Genomic DNA, 24,805 nt, shown 5'->3' with positions numbered 1-24,805 from the left:
AAGCATGAATCTAACTTAAGCACAGTGCTGGAAGAGGGCTTTGGTCTCTTCTGGTCAGATTTATTTAATGAATTCTTCAAATTCCCAATGGAAGGAAACTCTAGAGACTAAAATGCAAGTCTGTGAACTCCCTGTGTCACATATCAAACACGACATCATATTATCAACAAAATCTGTATCTTTACAGACAAAAGGGTAGAAATACTATGAAAGTGCTTATTCTTTACATACACACCTTCTCCAGTGGAATTACTTGGGATTTTTAAACTGTCTCCCAGTCCTGAAATGGAAACATCATGCATTTTTATACTTTACATCATAAGAAGTACAAGACTTACAAATTAATTTTGCTCTCTAGATATTGGGTTTTGCCATCTCCAGTAAATATTTATTTATTTATAACTAATACTGGCATCTTAGCAAAACCCTCCGAAAGGAAAGCACAGGCCACAACTTACAAGCTCCAAGTACTACAAGATAAATTACAGCAGCTGTTCTCTCAGTTGCAACATGAGACACATGCCTTTCTTTTTATTCTGTATTTCTAATTTCTAGGGAGAGAAGTGCTATAAGGGAATTTACAGTCACAGAAATCTTCTAAGTTCCCATATATTGTGATTTCTGATTAAAAGCTCTTGTACTTAACCACTGGAAAATATTTATGGGAAGAGAAGAATTTTTCTTCATATGATAAACTACTACTAAAAGAAGACACTAGCAGATAGGCTGACCTCAGCCAAAGGGTTCAGGCTGTATTATGCTATGCATTAAAATGCAGACACCGTCACATAAAATTAAATTATGTCCTTTTTAAAAGTAAGACTATGCCATCATTTGTTCCTGAAATACCCTCTGTTCAGCTGTCCTGCAGTTTTATAGATCCTGACATGGGAAAACTGTTGCAATTGTGATAGTGGGGATTGTCCCTTTCAGAAATTTATAGTCATTGGTAAATCTCTGCATGTCCCACATCTCCCCTGCACTGAGTGCACAAGCAGCCCCAAGCCAGCAGGAGGGAGGAGGATGCACACACTGCATTTGTGCGGGAGCTCTTATCAGGCTTCATCCCCACCAGCTAAAATGTCTTAAAGCAGCACTGGATCCAGATACTCTCACACTGCACACAGAGCTAAGTTAAATGACACAGTGGTCAAAAAACAACTTAATAGTGTTTCTAGCACAGATTTCACAGTTGCTGTATCTGGGCAGCTGTTCTAGCACAATTGGATTAGTGACTTATGCTGTCTCTCCGTTCCCCCCTTTTAAGACAGTGGATTAAGATTTGAACATGTAAATTTTTCATCCTCATCACTATTCAGACTTTGTGAATGCAGAAACATTTCAAGACTTGTAGAAGTGTATTGGTTTGGTTTTTGTGTGGGAGTTTCTTTTGTTGTGGTGGGGGTTTTTTTCCCTTTGTTGTTAGCCAGATATTATGGTGTGAAGATAAATGGTGGACAAGGATCTTGTGTTTGGATATTTAAAATTAAAACAAAAAAAATCAAAGCAGAATTGTTATGAGCTGGTAATTCCTCTCTCTTATGTATGATAGATGCAAAAATCAAAATTGTCACCTTACAGGTATGCAGACATTTCTATCATCTGTCTGTCTGTAACAAAGAGAAATTCAAAGATCCCACCTATTTGAGGTTAAGTTATTAATTTTCCCAGCTTGTCCTTGTTTTGGAATTTGCTTATTCCTGTGAATTAACTACAACAGGTAACCTGCCATTTAAAGAGCACATAGAACAAAATTCACAAAACAAAAGGGCAAGGGAGAAAAAAAAATCAAAACAATAGGTAACTGCTCTTTTATCATATTATTTATTTATGCTATTATCTCATGTATTAGATAGGTTATTTATGTTATTTACTAAATAAAGCCTGGAAAAGGAAACCTGTTTCAACTCATCTCTTATGCAGACCAGAAACTGAACACCAAGTACTGGAGGGAGAAGCAGGGATGGGGTGGGAACTCCTATCCTTCCTCCACATCTCAAATCAGAACAGTATGACAAAAGCTTGGTTTCACACTGCAGGATTACAATAGCAGATATAAGAAGGAGTTAGTAGTAGGCAGTAAATGTCTGTCAGTGACCGATGATGACGCAGAATTTTAGGTACAACTGTATCAACAAGTTTTGCAAGATCACTAACATTTAGGCATCTAAGAAATTGATTCCAAAATCTGGTGCATATTTTCATGCTTACTGAAATAAATGAAGCATTTTGATCACTAAAAAAGTAATATTTAAACAAGTCTAAGATTCTTATTAAATCCCATAGTAAGTCAAGAATCACATCCTCTCCTCTTATATGTGTTATTGTAAGAAAAAACCCTACCTGAAATGTTACACACACAGCATCATCATGGAGGTACCATGCCTTACTTTCAAAAATTTTTCTTCAGTAATGACTGTATGATTAACTTATGTTGCAAGACTTATTTATATAATTCAAAATCAGCTGACATTATTACACTGCAACACAAATATAACATGCTTCTGAAGAGTTTCCCAAAATTTTGCATATATATATGCTACCTGTCCAGAGAAGGGCAAAAATTAACAGTACACTATTCAGCTTGCCATAATGTAATTTACTTCCTACTTGCAGATTTCCCACAACCCTCCTCTCTTATGCAGTCACTAAAGGAATATTGGTCTATTACCTTTCTAAATCACATTTTTAATTGCACCCAGCAGTGGACAAATGGTTAACACTAAGAATCATTTGGAAATTTCTTCTGCAGCATTTACCAATCTAACTTAATGGAGCACCTCTTAAGTCAGCAGTACCATTTTCTCATTTGAGTTTTTTTTTTCAGTAGAGTTCCACCTTACTGTATGCTAAGCACACAAATAAGAGAAACATACCTCACATCACTTGAGTACAGCAAAAGAAAAATATTTCCATACTGAAAGTGTTCTTTCTTAAATGAATATTATGTGAAAATTCCAATGTATTCATCTTTACTTATGCACTAAAAATAAGGAAAGTTGGGTCAAGTGAGCCTTCATTAAGTGGCTTTTGTACTCCTCACTGTAGAAACTTATCAGATAATCAAAATCAGACACAACACAATATATGGCTTAAGCTACTGAAAGAGAATCAACTACCTTCAGTAATGTGTGATAAGGATAATCTAGGTAAAGTAAAGAGAAATAATATAAAAAGTTCATTTGAGTCAGGCTATAAAGACATTCACCAAGGTAAATCAGAAAAGGAGATCAGTAACTCTGTGGTCATGGACTACTGGTATACTTGGGCATGTCCACAAGATGCTGTACATAATCTGCACACCACTACACTCAGATCCCCAAAAAAACAGCCAGGTTTAGTGTCTGCATTAATATCATGGTTAACCCATAAATCAAACAGACCCTTCAAAATAAGGGTTACCTACACTTGTGCTTTCTGATCTTCCCTTCATCAGTACATGTAACATTTAAAAATCACATTCTAATAACAAACAAGTAAAAGGTAACAATTATACATGTTTTCCACTATCTGAGTAAAGCTTTCATGAAATTACGAACAGGTTACGCAAGAGAAGATGCTGTCATCATTTTCTTGCTATTTATCAAGCACTTTAAATTACATTGTGACATCATTAAAATATTATACTAATTACACAGAGTTCTCTGAACACATTTACTATTTGACATGTGTTGACCAGCTCTTTGTGGCTAAATCATATTCCTTACTTCCAGTCTTTAGAAAAAGTAGATCACATCATGATGTGACAAATTACAAAAGAAGCCTTGAAAGCACCTCTTCAGATTAAGCTGGTGTTTCGTTTTCCAAAACATTAAAGAGCTGATACTTTTGCAAGCAAGTGACAAAACATGCAAAAATGCAATAATTAACTTATTTACAAACATGGGCAACAAGTTAGGAACATTTTACCTGTCTGCATCTAATTACACTGGAAGTTGCTGATGTATACTAATCCAATAGCTTTCAGCATGAATTTTAAACACAAAGTTGCAGCTGGAAACCTGATTTTTCTTTTACTAATGTTGTTCCAAAATCGCTAATCAAAATCTCTGCAGAGACATAAAATATAACATCGTGTTTTGTATCATCAGATGGTACAGAAATGAAATTGGGCCTATATAACTGTATAGATATATGCATGTGAATAACTGCTACTGTACTACTGACCTTGTGATCTCAAAGAACGCCAGTTTCTCTCAGGAGATTTTTACATCTCTGAAATCATGTTTTCAGTCTGTAGACATTTCCTTAATCTGTCCTTAAAAAAATGAAATTCATGTCTCATTACTGTTAAAATGATACCAGTAAACTTTTAGAATTTCTATCAAAGTATTGGTGATGCCATATGCAAACTCACAGAATAAACAGAAAATTCAGTTTGTTTGCAATGAAACCAGGTACCATATTAGGGTGAAAAAATTCAGCAGAACATGTGAGTCACATGTGTGAGTAAGCCACAGGAGTTACATTAGCAAAATATTTAATTGTCGCAAACCATTATTTACTGACTTATAATATGTATTTCAGAAGAGCAGACCTGACTTTTTAGAAAATTACATATATATGTGTGTTTATATCTATCTATCTATATAAAATAAATGATCATAAACCTTTAAGCACATAGCCAGTATGCACATTTGGTTTCTGGTACACATGAGCTACTTCTGTTCTGACACAACAGGGAGTCTGAAAACCTTCCTGTATTTCACTGAACAGAACAAAATTCATTAATTGCAAGGACAATTAAACATTAATCCTGCTTACCATGGTAGGTGACAGACTTGCCATCTGTTGAAGTCCTTAAAGCAAGGTTGGATATCTTTGGTAAAAGACATTTTTGGATATAGTTTTTTTTTTGGGGGGGTAAAGGAAAACCAAAACAAAAAACTAACATTTGATCCATACTGCAAACTCGTGGCTATGGCATAGAGAGAAGGCACTGGTGACACAAGCCATCAACAGTCCTGGCTTTGCCATTTCAGATGCCTGTTTGTGTCTGCCACACTTAACCCCAGCCAAGCCCCACGCAGCCACTCTCTCTCTCCCCCACCAGCGGCACTGGGGAGAGGATCGAAGGGTAAAACCAAGAAAACCCATGGGTTGAGATAAAGACAGTTTAATAGGGAAAACAAAAGCCACGCTCGCAAGCAAAGCAAAACAAGGAATTAATTCACTGCTTCCTACGGCAGGCAGGCGTTCAGCCATCTCCAGGTGAGCAGGGTCCCATCATGGGTAACAGTGACTTGAGAAGACAAACACATCACTCCAAACATCCCCTCCCTTCCTCATTCTTCCCCCCAGTATTATATACTGAGCATGATGTCATATGGTCTGAATTATCCCTATGGTCAGCTGGGGTCATTGTCCCACTTGTGTCTGCTCCCAGTTTCCCATACATCCCCCACTTCCTTGCCAGCATGGCAGTACGGAAAAAAGAAAAGGCCGTGGCTCTGCTCAGCAATAACAACATCATCTCTGTATTATCAACCCTGTGTTCAGCCCAAATTTACAACACAGTCCCATACCAGCCATGTGAAGAAAATTAACTCCACCCCAGCAAACACCAGCATAGTGTCCCTTTCCATTCTGGCCCCGAACACTTCAGATCCTGCTTTAAAATGATGTCAAAATCTTAGCTTGGTCGGTCTTAGCTCTTGGTCCTCCAGTTACACCCCTGGTGATTTTCATACCCTCCTTCAGCCCAGGCCACGACTCTCCTGGGTTACCACTCCTACATCCTACACATTGTCTTCGCTATGATCTTGAGCATCAGAGCTGCAACACTGGCTATTGTGCTATTCTCTGTTCAAGGGATACATCAGATTTTTTAGGATCGATACGATTTGGGAAGATTTTGATTGTGAATACAGGAAGTATAGGTGATAATCAAATTCTGCATCATAAAAGCAAACTAGATCAAATCCAAAAGCAACTAGTACTTCCTGGTTTACACCATTAATATTTCTTGCCAATACTACTGCTGTTGTTTGCATGTATCAGAGTGTAGGCAGATGGACACAGAGCACACAGTTCGAGCTTTCTGAAGCAAGAAAAAAGGTAACAAAAAACGTCTTCGTTTTTGAGGTATGCAAACAAATAAGTTTGTAGCTAATCTAATAACATATGACTGAAGTGATGGAGCATAGCATGCCGTGCAGTATAGATGAAAATGAGTGCAAAAAACAGGCTACAAGAGATGCGTGGGCACAGGGGAGAAAGTGGGAAATATAGGAGAAATTTGGAGGTGGTTCCATTACCAGCTGCAGGGTGCTTATGATCCAAATATCATGAGAGACTCATGGCTATGAGAAGGTTTCAGTAATTAGCAGATGGTCCATAAACTTCTGACAAAAAATATATTTGGTCTCAAAAAAGTCTATATTGTAGCATTTCTCTGTCCTTAATTTGTGTGAAACTAAAGATTCCTTCACCTACAAAGCACAATAAACAATTCAAAACAGAACAGTGTATTTATACAAAGACCATCACATTCACCCAAATTTAAAAAAAAAATAATAAAAATTAAAGTAAATCGTTTCTCCATTTTGTTTAACAAAATTTTCTGAAAATCCAAGCCTGGCTCATCTGCAAGTCAAAGTTCTAGACATATCACGACATTTAATGACTTTCCTAGGCACGTGCTCTGACTCAATTCCTACCATTCTGTGTTAATCTCACAGTGAGAAATGTATATTTAAAATGTGAACTTAAGCTTTATCTGAAATGCCACACTTTGTCCTCTCTCCCGGCTGCTCTTTTGTCTGTCTGCAGAATATTCTCATTTTTTGAGAAAATTCTCACATCCTTAAAGGAAGATAAATTTACTAAAGCAAAAAACATTTCTGATGGTTACTTGAAGTCCAATAGTTCAAGTAGTTTTATTCATACAGTAGCCTATTGACTTGTAATGTTAGTGAAATAGGTAAATTCACAAGAATGAGCCTTGCCACTGCAAGTTGTTACAGACCACATCCTGGTAGCTATACAAATAATACATTATTATAATGCACACTGTAATTAATTAAATTGTGTTACTTTCTCGCTAAGAACATACAATTAGACATGACAGCAAAGGCAAAAATTTTAAATAGTAGTGTAACAATGAAATGGTATCTCTGCTCCAAGATTTTTATGTCCATTCCACACTAATCACTCAAAATCAAGAATACTGCTTAAGTAAAACAATGTGTAAAAGATGAAGAGCAATAGCAGAAATCAATGGGTGTGCTTCATTTAAAAAACAGAAAGAAACTTGATCACTTTTTGGTAAAATGTAGGTCACCTATGGTTTCCATAGTAACCACTGCTGAACCATTGCTCTGCAGATGACCACTGCCTATGGCTGCTTTCCTAGCAGGTGATGTACAAATACAGTCATACCTCATTGAAAATAAGAAAAGCTAAAGAAGTGCTTGGAATTGCCATTAGTCTACTTCCAAACACAACTCCTGCTTAAACATTTTCAAAAGCCTTTCCTAATCTCCTCACCTAGATAAAATACTCAGCTAACCAGTTGAAAACACACAAAACCTAGTTTTCAGTTCTAAAAAATCTGCTCTTTGTCTGTATCTCAAGCCTGAAGTCTCCAAAATGGAGACAAACAACTTTACAAGAAGCCATAAATACAAAAAATATTTATACAGAGCAACTCACTAAACATCAGTAACACAGAAGTCAACAAGCACTGCCATTAGGTTAAGCTTAGTTCTGTGACAATGTATTGAGTACATTCACTGCAACTGGGAGTTAATGGGTTGGCATATTAATATTTTGCACACAAGCACACAGTGAAAACTAGTCATGTAACAAGGCTGGAGCCACGGATAACAACAGTTAAAGCCTCACTTGGGACAAAGTCATATAGTCTTCAGTCAGCTTGATAGTGAAACTTCTCGCCACTATTACTCTGGGGCATATATAATTGATGATGAATTCATTAAAACACAAAAGACTCCATGTTACAAGAAGAGTGAACTGGCTTTGATAGTGAACTGGGAAACAACAGGACAAGCCAATGCCATTGACAACTGCTAACTGGTTTTCCCCTTCAGAACAATTGTATCGCTATTGTGTGAATTCAGAGTAAATGAGCTACTTCTTTTTTCACGTATTATAAAAACTCTGAATTATAAGCTTTGAGGTCTGGAAGCCACCCACATGCCTTAATGCTATTAATGCTACAAATACATTGCAGTAGGGTAGCATCAGTTTTCACCTTCATGATCAGAACACCAAAAATGCCACATATTCAGTGAACAGAAGAACGATGATCAACATTGTTGAATACCATCAATGAAGAATCATGTCCCCTCACCTGCTTTGAAAGTTCAAAACAGACAGATGAACAGGTACATGAACACAAGGCACTACAGCAAGACTGCTGAAAAGACAAACAGACAAGCCATCATTGAATGGAGACAGCTTGAGAAAGTTGTCTAGTTTCCATCAGAGCTTTAGAATCAAACAATTCATGAAGCTGGTTTTAATACATTGAATTGGTAAATTCCAAATAAATAATAGTTTGTATATATTCTCCTAACTGCAACTGCTGAAAACATCACTACAGTATTTTGTGGAGGGGAGGGGATTGATACTCAATTTCTTTATGTTCCTGTAAGGATCAGGATCTCCAATACACCATCATGCTCAGTGCACACCAGTGGACTGCCATGAGCACCAAGACATCTGAAAGAGCAAGACTAGAATACATGTGGGAGATGAATCAGGGCTACAGAGGAAGAAGAAAGTAAGAAGTCAATACAGCCTCTGGCAAGCAGAATACTTTTCTTTTTCCCTAATGTTTCAGTCAAAGTTCTTGAATTTTTTGCTCATAGGTCAGTAATGGATTCTCATGGATTTAGTCCTCCCTACAGTCCTACATTCACTGTATATCATTGCTGTCTTATAAGACTGTAAACTTTTGGAGGAAGTCTGTGTTTTCTGTACGCAGATATAGCCTTTTATCTTAAGCAGTTCCAGGTCTAGGCCCAGTAGGGCCAAAAAACCCTAGTACAATACAATCATTGAAGGCTAATAAGACTGAAAACAGGAATAAGAAATACTGTTGCACTAAAGTGCAAGAAATACTTGTAAGCACTAAAACAGCGTTTCATCAAGAAGCACCAAGAAAAGATACAATTCCTAAGTACATCTGTAACGGCAATGTCCTTGTATAACAAGGAACGATGAGGCTCCTCGTGGTGGTGGTCCAAGAGAGTTTATTTCGAAATTCCCGCACCTTATATCCCATAATACCATGTGACTTCTTCAGCCAATAGAGTTATATGTGACCGCGCATGTTCTCTCGGGCCCATCTGCCCCGGCACATCCTCGTGCCTTTAGACACGCCTCCCACATATATCTGCTTGTTAATTAATTCTGCTTTGCAATCACAACTGCTAGTCTATTAAAACAAACAAAAAAAACCAAACCAAAAACAAACCACAAAATGAACAACCAAACCAAATCCCATGGAAGGCTGTTCCCAGCTTACTGTTAGAGACTGAATATCTCTTTCACCATATTAATACAAACAACAGCTGTATCAACTGATGGAGAAAAATCCTTTGATGAGGAACAAGCCACTAGATTGAAGGAACTTCTAAAAGAAGATCTACTACCAGCAGAAACTGTGCCTTTAAGTTGCTGTCCTTCTGGTGTTACCTCCCCTCAGCCATACCTATTGCTAAATCAGTTGCTTGTGTGAGCAAAGAACAACAGAGCAACGTTCAGCAAGGAGAAAACACGACCCCATGGCTCATGTATGGAGGGCGGTACAGACTGACATTAGTTGTAAAGTTTACAGTAATGCATGATCACAGAGTGGTTTAGTTTGAAAGGTACCTTAAAGTTCATTTAGTTCCAACCTCCCCACCATGGGCAGGGATGCCACCCATGAGGATCAGGTTGCTCAGGGGTACATTTAACCTGGCCAGTAGGACAACATGTTTTGTTAAAAGCACTGAATCTAATTTGGCTTTAAATTTCAAAACATCTTAAAAGCCATATTTACACAGACTGGTAGGAAAAGTCGTAAACTAGTATAAAATGCAGAATACATACTAAACATGGCACTAGATAAGGAGAGAATATTGCAATAATCTTTCTGAAGCTTCATTTGCTTTTGTAAGAAACAATTCAAAGAAATCTGCTGAAGGGCCATTGGGACTCTCACTAGGGATAAAAGCCAGCGTTAGGATAGAGCAGAGAAAGCAAGCATGAAACATTTTTTTCAGACAAAAATGAAGCTATTCAAAGTCATAAACTGGTAACAGAAAAATCCATTTTCCCCTCCTTCTTGATTTGATTCACCAATTATTTCCCTACAGAAGCTAGTTTAATGGTATCAGGCCACCCACAGCTTTCACTGGTATCCAAGTGTTGTCATAATGCTGCTTCTTATCTGAAGAACAGGACAGTGACTTTTAGTACCCAAGACATCCTAAGGTTTTTTACCCTTAGAAATACATTTTAAAATTCTGATCTTATTTGCTAAAGACCATGAAGTAAGTCTTCACTAAAAGTAAGCTCATCTACGTCCCAACCTTATGGTTTCTCCAGAGAAGGAGGTTGGCTGAGTTAGTTCAAATCCAAGCTAAAAGAAGAACTTCTGAAAGAATTTTCAAGACTATGGGCTTAGGTATGTTCCTTTATGTCAAGAAATCCATGGTCATCATGATTTTGCATTTTTAAAATTGCACGCATGAGTCTCTGGTGAGAGAACAAATAAAACTTCACATTCTGTACCATAAAGTTATTTAAATTATTTTGCGTGTTGTAATAGCGTCTAAAGACAGCAACTGCTATAAGAAGTCCAAAATCAGGGGCTAAGGGTTGATCTGGTATACTGCTTCAGTTGTGGATCTAATTTTTACTCTGTTTAACAAACCAAGGGCAATATCCAACAATCCCGTTTAATTTTTATCAAATCTCACAGAAAACAACCAATCAGCAAACATAATTTCATACACTGTTAGCATCATTCTGAACTAGAGATCCCAGATTTGCCTGCAGAAGGTGGTTCCAGACCTGCTGACAGTACAGACTCCTGAATATGGACCAGAATTTATTCGTATGTTCTTAGTGCAAGGTGCTTTCTCTAACTGATAAATACAGAACAGATCCGGAAGTGCTACAGAATCTCAATCAACATTTCCCAGTAATTTTCTAATTTGTTTTTGAAATATGTTCCATACACATCAATGTAGTGAGAGAGGATGACTCACTTCAATTAAGAATTTGCAAACTCCTGGAGCATTAAATTCCTTTGATCTTGATAAACTGGCTCATTCTCATTCTGTTCATTAGCCCCCCCCTCTTTTCCCAGTTTTGAGCCAGCCAATCTGTAGCCTTTTCTGCAAGCTGACATATTTACTAAGTAAAATCTGTTACCACTGCTTTCTTGCTCCTAATGAAAAACACCCTGTTGCTTGTCAAGCTTCTCATCTTGGGGAACCTCCTTCTCTCTTTTCCTTCATACATGACATAGTGAACAAGCTGTCTTCCCACCCTGATCAGCTCTTCATTAGCTCCTCTCTGTATTTCCCCAGTAACCACAAACTGCTGACCTGTGCATTCTGTTCTTTTTTTTTTTTTGACTCCCACCTAATGAAATTTCATCAAGTACCATTTTGCTGATGACTTGCAAAAACTGCCAAAGAGTCTCTGAAAACAATCCAGTGGTGTTGCTTTGAACCATGTCTTGATAAGTACATTTCTTAAGGGTTAACCTGGAAATGTAAATATCTACATGACTTGAGAAATAAGAACGTCTTAAATTGTAGTATAAATTATCATTAATTTTACAGACAGTTATTTGGCAACTGTAATAGGGCTATTTTCTCATATGTTCTATCTCAAAAATTAGTGTATGTGGAGTCTGCCACAAACAGGTATCCACATTTAGACAGTAATTCAACTTCAATACTGATTAGCGAAAAGCATCTTGATATTTTCACTCTACTCCTTTGATGGAAAAGTACTGTACAGCCCAAAAAAATCCTTTAGTACTTGATTCTTTACCAATCAAAATCACGGTTGTCATAGAAACTGTAAAAACTGAAGTCAGTCATGACATAACAACAGGGTAATGGAAAATGTCTGCAGGCTCAGGTTCTTGTATTGGAGATGTTTCTGTGAATTTAACTAGGGAGCCAAGCAGTTTCCCAAATCCAACAAAGAATATTATAACAACACGTATTATTATTGTTTTTAATAATCTGTTCAGACTCTGAAAAGTGACAGTATTTATCACTCCTGCTCTACACACTGGCTACATTAACAGCAAACAGACCCTTCCCAAAACATTGAGTGCTATAAGGGGACAGAATTTCTCTGATACCCTGGAGGGACTTTTGGTCAGTGTTCTTAGCATTCCTGAGATCCTAGTTTTGGCATTTTAAATTGATGCAAACCACTTTAAAAATCTATATTGCCATTAGTTTCTGTCTCTTGCATATGCTGTTCAGAAAAGGACATCTAATTTGCAGGCCTCTGCCCCAACCCAAGGTGATTCAGCTTCATTCCAAACATTATTTCAGGTTTTTTCCCCCATGACATGAAACTCTGTAAAATAAAACTCTACTCCTGACTAACAAAGGCTACAAGAGCCTTTCCATTTCCCAGAGCTAATTCACAGACCAACTCCACACAACAGAGTTCTTCCGCCTTTTACTGGAACCACTTGACACTTCATAATTACTAACTGACAGGGCTGCCTTACTGCAACCACTTGCCTGTTAAGCAGAGACCGTCCTGCTGAAAAGAAAATAATCATAATACACAGAAATACTGTAGGGCTGGCCTCACTGCAGATGAGCAAACTGAGTAGCTTAACCACAAATAACATGAAAGGCAGCAACGTGAATGTGGAAGTACTCAGATCTTTAAAAAAACAATAATCTCAGAGCCTTGAATTAAATTTTGTGATGAAATTTAAGAGACTTTTTGTTTCAGCTAGTTTCCTAAGACATATTTTTGCCTTTAATTTATTTTTTCAAAATAACTAGGTACACATATTTTGAATAAAGAGCAAACAGGTACTTGCATTCCCTATGCTTTCCTAGAATTATCTTAAATAAACTCTGTTTTATCATGATTGCATCTAGCCATTTCCAGACCTGTTAAACTGGTCACTGACACCCACACCACACCCCCATCCCCGCCTTGCTTAAGAATTAATTTAATGGCAGGGGTGAGCATAGTTGGTATGTAACATGCTTCAGCAATCTACAAACGTTTAACTGACATAGAGAAACTTTCCAGTTGCATCGAAGTTAAAAGTTTGAGCCAGTGAAATTCACCTGTTCCCTAACCCTGAGTTTAGAAGAAAAAGTTATGATTTAAAACAAAGGGAAATCCTGATTCCAGAAAATAACTAGCAAACAACCCATGAGTAAAATAGTAAACTTTTTTAAGGGAACAAAGGAAAAAAAATACAAATCAAATGTCCTTTAAAAAATGGCATGACATTTGTTTACTGCATTATACAGAGCAGGCTTCTTACTAGAAAAGTGCCTGATTCACACCAATCCTAAACCTCAGGGGGAGAGAGACAGATATATTTCTTCAGTTACCATGATTGGGACCCTAGTCAACAACATATATAAACCCTCGTAGCTTCTTCCTCTTCAGTTCTACGGCATTCTCTCAGACTTTACAGTTAAAATATCACTCGACGCTTCTGATTGCAATTACCACATTTACTGCACTTGTACATATACATGTACAACATGTGTATATATATATGTAATTTGACAAAGCTTATATACATATATAGTTACACTTTTTTTTCACACTATAAATATATGCATATGTGTTTACATGCAGCAGACCTGTATCTTTAATTCTGAAAAAGGCATATTCATTTCCATGGATGCCACTGAGGATATGAAAAGCAATATAAGGGTACTGTAATAATTTAACTGATTTGGATATGCACACTTATTTTTTAATAAAACATGCTACCACAGGAAAATAAATATAAATATTAATGTATAATATTGAGTATTAATTATTAACAGCAGCCTTCATCTACATTCAGCTTCTAAAATACTGTTATAACTTTCCACTGTCACAAAGAATTACTGTGTACTGACAGGGTTTACTGGAGCTCATGGCACAATAAAGAATTTTTTAGATTGCTGTTGTGTGTCTCAGCAGTCCCTTGGAGAAGCAATGAATCTGCACATGTATTGATAAATAAGAGTAGGAAGAATTTATATGAATCTTTTTAGATTTTTCTGAACAGCAGAATGGCTTTGGGCACACACTAGGAAAGCAGACTTCATGGAACACCATGTGTACAGAATAAACACATTACTGCATAAAGTGGGCTGAGGAGGTAAGAATTTTACACTCATCTCAGATGAGGCTAGAGCAAACATGCCTTACATATTCTAAAAGCCTGCTGTTTTGTGTGTAACATATGCTTGTGAGGATAGAGTTGTTTGCAACAGCAAGTGTTTTCTTGTTTTGCTCCATATTCAAATGTTATGCAATGCAATCTTGCAACCTCCTTACACACACAAAAAAAATCTTTATTTGGAAATATTCTTACTGATTTCCATTTTACATCTAGAGATTTTGGACTGTTAATAAACTGGGCATTTGGATTTTGCAGAAGCTGATGACTAATAGAAAATAACCACAACAGAGGACAGGAATCAGAAAACCACTACTATCAGAATCTGATTGTAAAGAAATGAGTTTTAACACAAAATGCACAATTCTAGATCCTCCAAAAAATCTTCAGTAAGTAGTAATCTGTTGCAGCAATCACTCCAATAAACCCATTCTTCCCAGAAAAATATAAAACTGTACTTCCAAAAACCAACAGATTACTGTAGAATTTTGAAAACAACTGTCAAGAATGAAAAAATGAAAATAAATAAATAAATGAAAATCCCAAACCAAAACAAAACCCTAAACCAACCAAAAATCAAAACCACATAAAAATGGAAAACAAATTAAAGCTAAGCAAAATAAATGTATCTGCATCATGCCCTGGAACCTATTCAGTAGACAAAAGCACTGGCAGACTGTGAAGTAGAAGAAATTGCAGGCTGAAAATTCTATCACTAAATTTGGAGAGTTCAAGTTCTAAAAGCCAACATCAAGAGCCTCAAGGGCCATTAAAGCAGGGTAATGAGTTGGGGAGGGGGAGAGTGGGACATCTCCTATCTACCTGTGTCTCAAATCATCCCAGTCTTTGTTCTTCCCACTAGCACTCTACATTCAGCAAGAAGCCTACAGAAAACCTGGGCTTTTCAAACCCAGTAAGTACTGGTCTGCCATCTGTATTCACAGAGGTGAAGCAGAGATGAAAATATCAAATCAGAACACAGGATGAACACATAGATTTTGCAGTAAAAAGGGACAAATAGATCTCAGAGATAGTAAATTGATAAAGCAAAACACAGTTCCCTACAGACTTAGCAGACCAGGCCCAAAAGCAGTCTAGTTGTGGATTCACAGCACTGTACAAACTGCTTCTGGACATGTGCTTGCTGCTACCACTCTCAGCTTACCAGTGAACTTGGCTCTGGAACAAGAACAAGCAGTGCTACTTCAGCTCTCTCTGAACCTCTGATGCACGTAAGCAATAAACTCACAGATGATTCAGGTTGGAAAGGACTTCAGCAGGTCTCTAGTCCAACCTCCAGCTCAAGGATGGCTGAGATATCAGATAAGGCTGCTCACAACTTTAGCCAGCCAAGTCTTAAGAATCTGTAAGGAGAGAGACTACACGGCCTCTCTGGGCAACCTTTTCCAGTGCCTGGCTACCCTCAAGGAGAAAAGTTTCTCCTTATATCCAGCCGGAACACATCTTGTTTCAATCTACATTGGTTCCTCACTCTCCCATCACTGACCACTAGGAAGAGCTGAACACGTTCTGCGTGAGCTCCTCAAAGGTACGGCACGATTTCTACTGGGTCCACCCAGAGCCTTCCCTTTGCCAGGCTGAACACGGTCAGGTTCCTCAGTCTCTGCTCATATGGTCTCTCCTCCAGCCCCCTCGTGACCTTGGTGATCCTCTGCTGCACTTGCTCCATTTTATCAAAGTCTTGCACTGTGGGACCAAACCTGGACACAGTTCTCTAGGTCAGTTCCCAGCCTGTGTCACTGGAGGAGTTTTTCCTTCCCAGGTACATAGCTGTATTTGTCTTTGCTGAATTTTGCATGTCTCCTGTCAGCCTGTTCCTCCAGTCTGCCCAGGTCCCTCTGAATGGGAGTTTTTCTCTTAAGGGCACCAACCACTCCCCTCAGTGTGGTTCTCTGCAAATGATGTAAGTCACTGTCACCTCCTTCAGGTGATCAGTAAAGATGTTAAGAACAACAGGTTTCAGAACAGATTCCTGTGGTGCCCAGACAAAGTAAAACACAATCCCTTCACCACCACCCTCAGCTGAACATCCAGGTCCTCTGAGTACTTTTGAAAAGTCTGCTCTAAGAAAAGGTGGTACAGAAGTATCTCTTACTCAGAGGAGTCTTTTTCCTTTTGGGATAAGGAACTACACTAATTCTACTGACAGCTATAATTCACAAATAGCTCTGACCTAGCTTTATTAGGCAGATAATACATAAAATTCTAAAAAATGGAGACACTCTTCTTGCTGCTACATATGAACTGTCAAATAAAGTCCAAATCACTTACTGCTACTTATTTACACACTGTTTAATGCAAATATGAAGATTTATATAGTCCACAATTTATGACAGTTTAGTAACTGGTAATCTCAACCTGAAAAGTTAGAAGAAAAATATGCTGTAAATTAACTATTCATGTTCAGCTGTTTGAGTGGGAACAAGAAAAGGATTTTCGTCCTCCAAGTGTCTCATGGAGACATCAAATATGAATCTAACACCCTCTCAGGAAGGATTATAAATTTCTTCATCTGTTTACTCCTGTAACGAGTGAAAGAAAAAGACTGAAAGTCGTATGATTGCACTGGCTCAGGGGGCAGGATGACTGATCAGATTCTGTCACAGATTGTGTACTCTACTCTCAACTCTGAACACACAGCACTAAGCAGAAGCACTGGCCTTCAAAGGTAGTTACTGCTGGTATTAGCTCTTCCCCCAAATCATCACCCAAAATGGAAGACATACTCATATATACTTAAAACATTTCATACTAACTAGATATGAGTGATAAAGCATAAAAGTGGAGTTTCCTCTGAAACTCACTTTGACATACAAATTTTCACAGAAATAAGAATAAGTACTTCCTCACGGTGTCAGCATTTAAATGTAATAAAACAGAAAAACACTTCAAAATAAAAGCAGATAGCCTTCACTGTATTTCTTACAAGTAAAATGAACCTTTCTTAGCTTGTATAAAAAGCAGTATCGTGCCTGACACATCACTTTAGTACTTACGAGTAAAATGATTAGAAGTGGATGGATGGACATTACTTCCACTGTCAGCACTTTCACTGCTAGACATGTCATCATCTGATTCCCACACACAGGAACAGGGTGAGGTGCCACCAACTTCTTCAAACTTCCTCTTTAAAATTCCACTCATCGCTGCAATGCTCTCAACATACACCTGTAACAGGAACAGAGGCAATGAGGCACTGACACATCTGTCTCCTGTGCAGGTCTTCCAATTCATTCACCCTGGAAGAGTTCACATACCAATCAGATGCTACTACCTGTAGCTAAACGGCTCCTTACCAAGAGTTTTAAACAACTTTTCCAAGAAGGAGTCAAAAAACCCTTATCGGTATATTTGTCATCCGTCATGTAAATTTATCATCTGTAATGTAGATGCTACCTGTATTCTGCCAGTGCAGACAAAATTCTATAACCAATCTCATGTGTAAATATATATATATTTCAGTGATGCAGCAATTTTGGGCCAAGCATAAAGTATACATACTCCAATATAATTCACCAAAAATGTGCCTTTATACAACACTTAGAAACTTACTTGGCACCAAGAAACATCGCATGACAAAAATCAGTGTTCACTAATTAATATAGTTCAGAAAAAAATATTCTCTTTTCATTTATTTTAAAGGTCTGATTTATGTAATACTCAGTACTAACAAATGCCCACATTTGCAATTAGATTTGAGAGCTGTATGACACACTTAGCATCAGGGCAGGCCCTGCAAACACAGTTCTGGCTCATTTTGTCATTTTAATTTATGCAGGAGTTTCTTGCATAGCCTTTTTGAAATTCAGATATGAGTACTGGAACACATGTAGACTATTTCCATTCAAACAAGTATCAAGGGACTGAATCTATCCTTATGGACTTGACTTCCTAATAACATTGCCCAACAAAGCCAGAGTCATGTTGAATATTCCTTATTGTTTCTCTTTCATATATAACAGCTGATCTTCATATACCCATTTATAAAATACCAAGCAGAAAAATATCAAAATATTTTAAAGCAATTCCTAGATCATTTTAACACATCTGATGGGCTGAAACATTTTTTCTCTATCTTTAATTAAAAAATATCTTGCTAGTTTACTGTCACCATCACTACTGATTACATTCTACTGAAGACTGAAAATTAATTCTAAGCTCTCAAGTTAAAAGTTACAGATAACATCTACTCTCTGACTAGGCTTATCAGTGAAACGCTGTTGTAAATAGCTGGGGAAAAAAGGTTGCTGTTTGATGCTTTTAAGCATATAGTACCAAAAGTTCTCATGCTTCTGAATGCCACTGCCTTCATCTTGTTAAGCTGCCAATTCAGTTGATTTTATAACAAAGTTATTTCCTCCAGTAAGCTTCACTCTACCTTTATGAATGTGCCTAAATTAGAGAAAAGATTTCAGTATAGAGGTGGAATCCTGACATAATGCTAAGAACAGATGCTGCATAAACATGACTTTCAGCTCCCAACTTGTTCATATGCAGAGCACACTAAAAATTAAATAACGAATATATTGGGTTTAATACTCTCAGTAAGACAGCTTTGAATGCATATGCTCACCATGACTTTCTCAGCTTGTTTTACTATTTATGAAAAAAATGTTTTCCTGAAAGGGATTTCTTCAGGCTAAATATATGACTCAAACAGAATATGCTTAGATCTCAACCTCTGCCCTTTTGTCCAAAAATGAATTGCTATGAACTGCAAAGAAAGGATTGTATTTTTATTCTGAGGACATGGAAAGGAGAATTTAGCATCACTTTGTAATAACCTTTGCAAAAAATGTAAGAATACATGACATTTTTATGAATCAACCTTTAGTAAAAACACATTTACACACAGAAAGAAAAAGAAAGAAAAGAACTAAACACACACACACTGAAACTCCACAATTATAAAGAGGGGGAAGAAACCCCTTACCCCCTCCCCGAAAAACAGATTTAGAAACAACTCCTCTGAATTGTCCCCCACATCCTCACTATATCTCTTGCCAACTACCTTTTCCATTGCCTCCTGCAGTGCTTACAGCACTGAAATTGTGAAATCACCATTATTTCCATGGCAACAGCCTGCAATATCAAATCCACAGGATTACAGCTTGACTGCAGAAGAGGGTAAAGAAGCAGCTGGAGTGTGAGAAAGAAAATGCTTACACTCAAACATCTCAGTGAAGAGAGTGAGAAATGGGCTGACAAAGAGTTTATCGTACAAGCGAGACCTAAATCACATCCATGTCTGTGCCCATTGAAATTGTGGCTACAAGAGTTGTGGAGTTCCAGATCCAAAGAACCTCAGTCAAAAGTGCACTGCAAGGCAAACCTAATAGCTGCAATCATCACTAGTGCACAGACTGTCAGAGAGCAAGATCCGATTTCATAGCCTGAGATGATTTCCAGACAAAAGCCCTTTTGTCAGACACTGTCTTCCACCCGATACCACACAGTGACTGGATGACTAATGTGCATCTTGCACATCAGTAAAGCCGTTGCAGATAGAGAGTCTCAACAGCCAGAACTGTTCACAAGAAGTGGCAGAAACAAATATTTTTCACAACAAGGGGTTTTAAATTTACTTGCTTTTAGTACAGCCGACATTTGCAACAAGTGCCACAACCTGCTAGCAAAGCCATTTCATTAAGATTTATAGAATGAACTGTAACAAATTATTCCCAGGATCCTTGGAAATGGCATATAGGTTAGCTCTACACCCAGCTAGCTGATTTAGATAAGCCAGGAGGTACAGGAATACTGCAGAACCTGCGTATCACCACAACACAAAGAAGGTATAACTATCCATTATATATATTTAGCATGACTGTTGCCTGATTTTTGTTCTGAATATCTTCTACGAAGATTATTGAGAAGGTTGTTTGACAAAATAGCTGCGATACAATTTAGGTGTTGCCACTTTCCCGAGATCTGTTGATTCTAATCTTTCTGCTATCAAGTCTCCCCAGGAAAATGTTATGTGGGAGAAAGGAGACACTTCCATTATTTAAGAGCTTGGCCATCACACAGATAGATTAGAGAGTATTTAAAACTGTTTGTATACACTATGTACCAGCGGGAGATCCCTTCAGAATAACATCTGTATAAACAGATGCCTCTCCATAAGCCAATATTCTTCAGAAAGAGGCACATCTGCACAGTAGCACACAAGGCATGCTCTATCTGATTGCCGTGTTTACACAGGCATCCCGCAGTACCAGCGAGACCCACTTCTCCAGGAACCAGGACATACGAAGCATGGGACACACAACCCAGTGCTGTTTATGAAAGTGTTATTCTGCTCTCTGCTCATTATGTGGTATATCCCAGTGGAAGGCAGGGATATATGCCGGAGACCAACAAGAATAAGCAACAGTTAAACTTCTATCAGCAGTGAGGTCACAAAGTTAGTGATATCACGAAAGATTCAGTAAGTCCACAGTCAGGAAACCAGGACTCAACTCAACTGAACTCAACTGAATTGGTAATCTCAGATTCTGGGGAATCAAACTGAAGCAACTGCAGTCTCAAAGAAATCTGAATCCAACCTCATCTGAACAGAAGACCCTCCAAGTTTAAGGGATAAGGCACCAAAGATGTACAAAAGTCAATTTTTCAATACATGAATGGAAAGCAAAACTATACATAAATCTTGTATCTGATAAGAGGAATCTTACAGATAATGTAAGTACACAGCAGTACAATTTTGCTAACACAAGTCACTTAGGGCACATGAAAAAGTACCACCACACAGGATGGGAAAACTCAAACACAGAAGTACTGTAGCAATACGTGTATTCTGAAAAAAAAAAGAGCAAATGTACATAGGTATAGAATCCAGTACACAGAAGTCCACAACTGACTACAGGAACTAGACAACATAACTAAGAAAAACAAATGCAGAGTGGTGAAACAATATTCTTGGACTTCCAGTAAGACACCAGTGAGGTTCAGCCTTCACAGGCAAATACTGAAAAACAAACACCAGCTACAGTTAAGAGATCTGCTATATGAAACTTACCCATTTGGTCAAAAAGAGCAAAAGTTGTCTTGAAAAGTTCAATTAGAAACAGACCTTTCTGGATGATTACTAAATAGCTGTCTGGTAGCTATGATTCATTTGGAGCAGCATCCTGCTGATTCACACAACTGAGTAACAAGCAGGCACTGGAAGCTTTCCTGTTTGTTGATATATCCTTCACACAAAAAATCCTTGCACAGTGATGTGATACATCATCCTCTGCCATCCCTCACCGTGCTCATGTGCCATTAATCCACGGCAAAGCAAAACAAAGTTGAAAAGGAGGGAGCAGAGTATTAAAGCAAGGAAAACCAGCTAACACACAATGCTGTGAGCTCTAGGTCAAACACCAATTGCCTGACACAGTTAAGGATTGTTCAAGAAAATGGCAACCTGACACAGCAGAAGCATATGATGGATGTGGGCTGCAAGAAGGATACATCTTTCTTAAACATCCCCCCCATTCATTTTTTCCTCCTTTCTTTCCTAGTTTTCCTCCACCCTGAAGAAACTACTCCTACAAAGAGATCATTTCTCTACTTCTCTAGCTGCAGGTATGCTGACTGCAGGTCCTCAGAGCTCCATGGCAACAGGCTTTGCCTTGCTATGATGTCAGAAAATTGGCAGGCACCATATATTTAAAAAGTTCAGAGGCAACATGTTATTACTAGAAGACAAAAATCCCATGTAAATGTGGGGGATATATTTAAAACAGTCACAATACTACCTGGAACCTACAAAGTAAAATAATGTAAAAGTCTGGCTGGTTTGATTTTTTTCTGGTACCTAAAAAGGCTGGAAATTTTAGAAAATCTTCATAACAATCTCGTTGCAGCAGGCATCTCCAAATCCCAGTAAAAATCCCCAAAAGAGTAATGTTAGAATTACTGAGGGAATGAAGGGGAGGGAAGCAGTGCGTTCATATACCAGTGCTCCCAAGAGGAAATTTTTATGGCATTGTGACAACATACATTGCCAAACTTGTTCTACAAAACCTAACTTTAAGTTGCGATATCCTCAGTGTCTCACATATGGACAGAAAAAAAGTAAACCAAAAAATAATCCACCAAAAAAAAAAAGGCTCCGGGACCACATTAGATAAGCACTGTAAGGAGAGGAAAAACCATGTCTTCTAACTTGCACTTCAGCTATTGCTTTGAAATGTGCTAAAAGATACTACTATAACAGACAAAATGAAAATAAGTGAATTGACAAAATCTTTCTGCAGTGGTGTCGTGGTTTTACACCAGCCAGCAAATAAATACCCTGCAGCTGCTCACTCACTCCCCCTCCCCACCCTGCAGTGGGAGAATTAAAAATAAAAAAGATAAACCTCGTGGGTTGAGATAAGAATCATTTGATAATTGAAACAAAAGTTAATAATAACAACAACAACAACAATAATTGCAATTATAAGGAGAGGGAGAGAGCAACAGATCCCAAGACAGACAAGTGATGCACAACACATCTGCTCACCACTCTCTGACTGATGCCCAGCCTATCCCCAAGCAGTAACTGGCCTCCTTCCACGTAAGTTCCCCAGTTTATATGCTGGACATGACGATCTGTGGTATGGAATATCCCTTTGGCCAGTTCAGGTCAGCCATCCTGGCCATGCTCACCACAGCTCCTTGTGCAGCTCCTCACTGAGAGGGCAGAAGACACCGAAAAGTCTTTGACTTAGGGTAAGCACCACTTGACAACAACTGTTGATAACAGTGTGTTATCAACATCATTCTCATACTGAATCCAAAAAACAGTAAACCAGCTACTGAGAATAAAGCAAACTCTTTCCCAGACAAAATCAGGACAAGTCACAAAGACAAAACCAAAGATATTTTCATTCTTGCCGAAATCTTCAAATAAATGTTTTGCAATATTCAGCACTCTAGTATACAGCTCATACATCATCACTTGGGAAACTGAACAAGCATGGAATATACCTATGTAGGCAAACATCAAGCATGTACCATATGGAGTAAATAATAAAATAGGACCCTGCTTCAAATTACATATCCTCCTGAGTTAGAGAAAAGGCTCACTACAGAAATCAGTTATTGACTAAAGCTCAGGAAAAATCAAGAGAAAAAAAGCCCAAGAATACATTGGCACTTGGGGCTGGGGGGCACAGGGAGGAGAAGAAATCTAATTATTTGTTTCTTTGATTCATTTTTGAAGCCTTATTTTGTACTAATTCCTTCTTGAGACCTGATCACATTTCATGATAAAATCTATCTGGATAAAAAAATTTTTATCTGAAAATAGAAACAAAAATAAACATAAAAGGCAGGCATTAAATAAATACCTGTCCTATGAGTCACACTGCATTTTGCTTTGTCTCAAATGTATCATCTGAAAATACAGAAAAATTTAAAGTCTGTAGCAGCAACACAGATTCTCTTCTGAACATAAAACACTTCTAAGCAAATGCCTTCAAACTGAACAGGAGGATGCAGAAAACAGATGTTACACATAAAACATTACTGCAAAGTACTCATCACAAACAACTCCCACCCACTGGCCAGTCAGCGTGTACTATAACATGCTAGGGAGACTTGGCAAATAATTTCACAGTCAAATCATGAATATTGATGCTCACAAGTAGAGATGTTTGGGTTATTTGTTGTGATTAATGCTGGTTTTGAATTTAGATCTTTTTCTTAGCTTGCAAACAAAGCTTCATTTTTTTAAAGACATTTTTTCTACCTGTGAATAAATGTCAGCAGCAGAGATGGTTGTGAACTAATCAACGTGCTTGCTTGGTTCCACATATTACACTGAATTATTGCTCTGTGTAACTGACAGTTTTAAATTTGGGAGGGGAGAAGGTAGTCAAATGCAAAAGCACCTTCAGTGATGTCATCACTCACAAAAAGAATATTATTTGCCTCTAAAAATGACTATTCATGTAAAGAACTGCATTAATGCAGACAAAAAAAAATCATTTGCATGTATGCTTACAAACAGTGAACAACAGAGGTACACGAACATGAATCAAACAGCTGTTCAGAATTCAAATTAACGCTTGCAATACATGTTTTGCTGTATTTGGCAGCTCTAATCACAAGCAGTAGTTGCCAGAGGTAGGCTTGGGTAGTTTCAGTACTACAGTATGTGAAACTTAAAAACACATAGCAAGCTAATCCCACTTAAGAGACTACACTGTATAGGCACAGGGAATACCATTAGTATAATCTTACTCATATATTTGTGCTTACAGCAGTGGTCAAGTTACACAAACATAAAACAGAAAAAGTCTTCCTCTCTTTGATTGCTTCTAAGTCCACAGTACCAAGTAAATCCTGCAGGATAAGATTGCACAATTCAACCTGGGGAATCTGTTCTGGCATTGCAAGCCAAATCCTGCCAAGTCTGCTCTTTGCAGGGTTTCTATACCACCA

General features: G+C 37.8%; 1 protein-coding gene across 6 annotated transcripts in view; it reads right to left on the bottom strand.

Moving 5' to 3' along the window:
* Positions 1-24,805, bottom strand: part of CSRNP3 (cysteine and serine rich nuclear protein 3) — a 109,086-nt gene that overhangs the window by 60,205 nt on the left and 24,076 nt on the right. For 4 of the 6 annotated variants that reach the window (XM_017835174.1, XM_017835173.1, XM_017835176.1 and 1 more), the window contains exon 2: positions 17,380-17,551. The exons of 1 other annotated variant lie outside the window; for it this stretch is intronic. In XM_017835174.1, the coding sequence (XP_017690663.1) occupies positions 17,380-17,527 (148 nt within the window). In that variant the 5' untranslated portion in view covers positions 17,528-17,551. Of the gene's footprint in view, positions 1-235; positions 249-17,379; positions 17,552-24,805 lie in introns of those variants that run through there. One more of the 6 variants, XM_017835180.1, reaches the window with a different exon arrangement.

This window comes from Lepidothrix coronata, unplaced genomic scaffold, assembly GCF_001604755.1.
Source record: "Lepidothrix coronata isolate B3197 unplaced genomic scaffold, Lepidothrix_coronata-1.0 Scaffold250, whole genome shotgun sequence".
NCBI classification, from domain to species: Eukaryota; Metazoa; Chordata; class Aves; order Passeriformes; family Pipridae; genus Lepidothrix; species Lepidothrix coronata.
This window is presented reverse-complemented; position numbering and strand designations above follow the sequence as displayed.